Source organism: Nuphar pumila, chromosome 6 (genome assembly GCF_984573655.1).
Source record: "Nuphar pumila chromosome 6, dmNupPumi1.hap1.1, whole genome shotgun sequence".
Lineage (NCBI taxonomy): Eukaryota > Viridiplantae > Streptophyta > Magnoliopsida > Nymphaeales > Nymphaeaceae > Nuphar > Nuphar pumila.
In genome coordinates this window covers 95,537,495-95,542,681 of record NC_143254.1, presented here as the reverse complement: position 1 = coordinate 95,542,681, position 5,187 = coordinate 95,537,495, and the positions used below count along the sequence as shown (strand labels likewise).

The window sequence follows — 5,187 nt, the reverse complement described above, 5'->3', positions numbered from 1 at the left end:
GATTGCAGACAAAAGGGGTCCCCAGCATACCACACACCTCCCTCTCTATTAAAAGGGGCGAGCACTTATAAAGCGGATACGTTAGAACACTGGACCATGCCCGGTTGATGATGATGGGCAAAACGGAGAATGCAAGGAATTTTTTGAGTCTTGAACAAATCAAATGATAGCATGCATAGTGTCACGAGCTTAGGACAAAACAAAAAGGTGAAAACATGGCGGTCCAGAATACATAACGCTCAATTATAATGTATTTTTATTGTTAATGATGGCAGCCAAAGGCGGAGCTTGGGGGCAGGGGGTGGGGGGGACATGGCTGTGCTTTAGCCCTGCCTCATGCCTCAGAAACCGAGTCGGACCTGAGTCAAACCTGACCCAGATTTGAAACCCGGAAGGGTTTTAAATCACCCCCGTTCTCTTCCTCTTCCTTTTCAAGTCCCGTAACGTATTCCCTTTCTCCCCCATCTCTCGCTCCCTGCTTGCAGCAGCCGACGACACCGGCGGAATCCAGGTACACCGTCTCTCTGTCCCTCTCTCCCTCTGTTTTCTCCCTCATCTTTCCCCCTCTATGCGTGCGTCGGGAGGCCGACAGGGAGCCGACGACCACTCTCTGTTGCGATTCCCCTCTAAATCGCTATCGTCGGGATGCCAGCAGGGAGCCGACTGGCCTCCCTGTGGCGATTCCCTCCTTGGTGCCTCTATGTGCTGCCTAGAGACCAGCGGGAGGCGGATGGCCCACTGCCGTGCCCCTTTTTTTATAAAACAAGTGATAGCTTACCTGGACGAAAAGGGATTCCTATATGCAACTGACGACGCAGCTTGTGCCATCTGCAGTGATGACCGACGGGCCAGTCCTGCCTCAGAAACTTTAGTTGCTTTTTGAAAATTTTCCAAACTTTATTTGTTATATTAATGCCCAAACTTTAGTTGCTTTTTGAAAATTTTCCTTTATTTGTTATATTAAGCGGCTGATAGTTGCTAAGTTGTCATAATATTTAATTCAATAGGCTGAAAAATCAATAGCTCATAAATTCATGAAAATAAGGGTGTCCTATAAAACATCCTAACACGTCATGTTGTGTTCATGATCTTCAACGTATGAAAAACATATGAAAACAGTAAATAGGAAATGAAAAGCATGATTTGGAGGTAAATTTTTACCTTTGAGGATGAAAACCAAAAAACAATTGAGAGGGTACTGCATTGGGCAGAAAATGATCCAAAAGTGAAGGCTGATCCTTCACTTTCAAGTTCCAGGTTAGATAGGAGAAATGGAGCCTTATGACTTCCAATGATATGTGGTAGACTGAGCACAAAATCAGCCTCATTGTTGAGTTCATTCACCTTAATTAGGGCCTTGTTTAGTGGCACATTAGTTTGTTGTGTGTCTAGTAGTCGTTAGGCAAACCCCCCTCCCCTTAGGCGCCATCACTGTTAAATCTGAGGCATCAAGCTTAGTTAGTTTTTTTTCAAGATCATGTAATGATGATATTTGCATTATCAAGATAACTTTTCAACCATCATATATAATAGTTAAGAGTTCTTGTTGTTGTGAGTACATGGTGTTGCAAATAGCATTCTTGCGAATAAGATTTACTTGTGCTTACTTTTCATGTTAGACATTTGTTTAGGTACAAACTTTTTTAGAAAGAGTATGCTCTAGTAGGTCAGGACATAAGATATACATTGACAATCTAATCTCTAAAGTGATGTGGTTGAAGCGGAATCCACACCTAAAATATTTTCCTTATCTAATGTGGACAAGGAGAAAAATGAAACTGCTTACTGGCATTGGCTTCTTCGCTTTCTTGTATTGTTTTGTTCCCTTAGTTTCAATTGCATCATTTCAAGCTATTCCATTAGATTTTGGTATTGGGAAGTATAGGCATCTATGGATTTATCTCTCTTTTTACTGCTTTTATGTTTTTGCATGCCTAGCACTTATAACTGTTGCATGAAAAATTCCTTAAATGTCATAAAATATCATACACTTACTGATTGCTCATGTAGTATCTTATTTATTTGTAGAATTTGAAATGAAAAGAGGACAATCTTCGAGCACTAAGAAAAGGAAAAACTTGTTATCATTTTTTTCGAAGTTAGACAACTCTTCAGATGGACAAGTCGAGGAAACTCCAAGTTCTACTCCAACCATTCCTTAATCACTTGAGCATATTCCATCTCCGAATCCAACTTTCGAATCTGATTTTTATATTGAAAGAGATCCAGGTAAAAGAAAGCGTGTGTGATCACTCTGTTAATGAAATAGATCGAATTAGACAGGCTTATCTTAGGGCGAGACCTTTTCAACCAAAACTTACACAATACCCAAGTAGACAATGTGGTAAACAAGTGCGTCGATGTCAAGAACATTGGTATGATAAGTTTCGTTGGCTAGAGTATTCTCCGACAGAAGATAAAGCATATTATTTTTATTGCTTTCTTTTTCTTGATAATAGTCATTCTTCGAATCTCTCAGCATTGGCAACAGTTGGGTTTAATAATTGGAAGAGGGTTAGTCAAGGAAAAAAATGTGCTTTTCTTACCCATGTCGATTCTTCACCGTCTTCATATCATAATGTATGTGTAAGAAATGCAGAGATTTTGATCAGACCGGGTCATCACATTGACAAAGTGATGAATGTTGTATCCCAAGAGGAACGTCAGAAAACTCGTTTTAGAGTAAGAACCTCAATGTTAGCTCTTCAGTGGTTAGCGCTCCAAGGATGCGCATTTAGGGGCCATGATGAATCTTTATCTTCATTGAATCGTGAAAATTTTATTGAACTGGTTGATTATTCTGGAAAAATGAATGCAGATGTTGATAAAGTTGTTTTGGCTAATGCTCCAAAAAATGCCACATACAGTTCTCCAGATATCCAGAGGGAGATTTTGCACATTATAGCAAACCGAGTGCAAGGTATGATTCATAATGAAGTTGGAGATGCACCGTATTGTATCCTTGTTGATGAAGCACGAGATGCATCTAAACGAGAACAAATATGCATTGTATTGAGGTTTGTCAATGACGTGGTAATTTTTAAAGAACGATTTTCTGCAATTAAAAGTGTTAGTGATACTACCTCGTTGAATTTGAAAAATCAAATTTCTGATATTCTTAGTAGTCACAACCTTCAAATTCAGAATATGCGAGGACAAGGGTACGATGGTGCTAGTAATATGTGGGGTGCTTGGAATGGGCTCCAAGCTTTATTTCTAAAGGATTGTCCTTATGCATATTATGTTCACTATTTTGCGCACCATTCGCAATTAACATTGGTTTCTGCAGCTAAGGATGTTCGTGACATTTGGCAATTCTTTTCTCATTTGGATAATGTTGTTAACATTATTACTTCTTTGCCTAAGCGTGTTGGTGAGTTGAAAGCTGCACATAGAAAAGAAATTGAGCATTTGTTAGAAATTGGAGAATGGTCGACAGGAAGTGGGGCTAATCAAATTGAAAACTTGCATAAAGCTGAAGCTACTCGTTGGAATTCTCATTATGAATCTGTAAAGAGCTTGATGGATATGTACGTTGCAACATGTAAAGTATTTGAGTGTCTGATTGAAAATTCTCCAAGTGCTAGATCTCAGGCTAAAGTTGATGGTGCATACACTTGCATTATAAGTTTTGAATTTGTATTTGTCTTGCATTTGATGAATCAAATATTTGCAGTTACTGATATTCTATGTCAGGCCCTTTAGAAGAAAAATTAAGATATTTTGACTGCTATGAGATTTGTCTACACTACAAAGACTGTGCTTCAAGCTTTGAGAGAAGATGATTGGGAAGAATTCCTTCAAGAGGTAACATTATTTTGTTCAACAAATGATATTTGCCTACCTGACTTCAGTGGTTCATATATGGTTGGTCGATCCCGTGGTCGTGAGTATCCCTCAGTTGAGCATCACTATCATTTTGATGTTTTCAATAAAGCTATAGATTTCATGTTGGTGGAGTTAAATACTAGATTTAATGACACATCAGTCGAACTTCTTTTCCTCAGTGCGACATTGGATCTTTTAATATAGCTGATATTTGCAAGCTTGCAGAGAAGTTCTATCCTCAATATTTTACACCACAAGATATATTTTACTTGAAAGCAGAGTTACAACATTATCAGATTGATGTGGTTTTTGATCCTCGATTTCAAGTACCTACTCTACCTGATTTGTATCAAAAGTTGGTTGCAAGTGGAAGGTCAAAAAGTTATGTCATGCTAACTAGATTATTTCGTCTTGTATTGACATTACTAGTTTCTACGACCACTACAGTACGAGCATTTTCAGTGATGAAGCATGTGAAGACGAAAATTCGTAACAAAATGGACGACGGTTTTCTTGCTGACTGTATGACATTATACATCGAACGAGAATATACTATGACTTTAGTTATAGATTCTCTTATAAATGAATTTTATGCTGCGGGTAACCGTCGGGGTCTATTTTAGTTGGTACTTTTGTATTTTGATTTTTTTTTTGTCATAAATAAAATTTAAGCGTTATGAACTTCAAATTATCGCACCAGTGTTATATATCGCCATTAGATAATGTTTAAGAACTTTCCGTTGAGGTTGAGAAAGACTGCAACATATAGTTTGATTTGTCCATATGAAATAGATTTTTATTAATAATTGTAGCCATTTTTTATTTTATCTCAAAAAAAAAAATTTTGGGGGCGCTGCTCCCGAACCCCCAACTATCACACCAATTTTTTTTTTTAGACACCTATTTGCACCCCCCCCCCCCCTCGCATGAATCCTAGCTACGCCACTGATGGCGGCTGTCACGAGTATAAAATTGTTTCCCAAACCCACGATGCACACTGCAGGCTTGGTCCCAAACATCAGCGATCCTTATTGATATAGATGACTGTAAAAACATTGGTACTGCACTTATTATATCTGCTCACCAAACATATATTACTTCCTGCAACATCAACCACTGGACCACATGCAGCAATATGTCTCTCTAAAAAAGAAAGAAAGAGTTTTTTTCGAGCAATAAGAAAGAATATACCTCTATGGGTTGTTGATTCTATAGAGTTCTGATGCTACACGTCTCTTATCAGAGTAGTCGGTTTAATGCTAGTAAGGTTTGTACTCGATGAAAAACAATGGCTTTTGTGAGTTACATGTCATGCATGACGCACTTACAAATTGCACAACACAAATAAAATTTCATGAT

General features: G+C 38.3%; 1 protein-coding gene across 1 annotated transcript; it reads left to right on the top strand.

Moving 5' to 3' along the window:
• Positions 1-2,808: 2,808 nt before the first annotated feature.
• LOC149835268 (uncharacterized) lies at positions 2,809-3,705 on the top strand. The gene has a single exon (XM_090009550.1). It carries the CDS (start codon positions 2,809-2,811, stop codon positions 3,703-3,705), a length of 897 nt encoding a protein of 298 aa, XP_089865676.1.
• Positions 3,706-5,187: the final 1,482 nt, after the last annotated feature.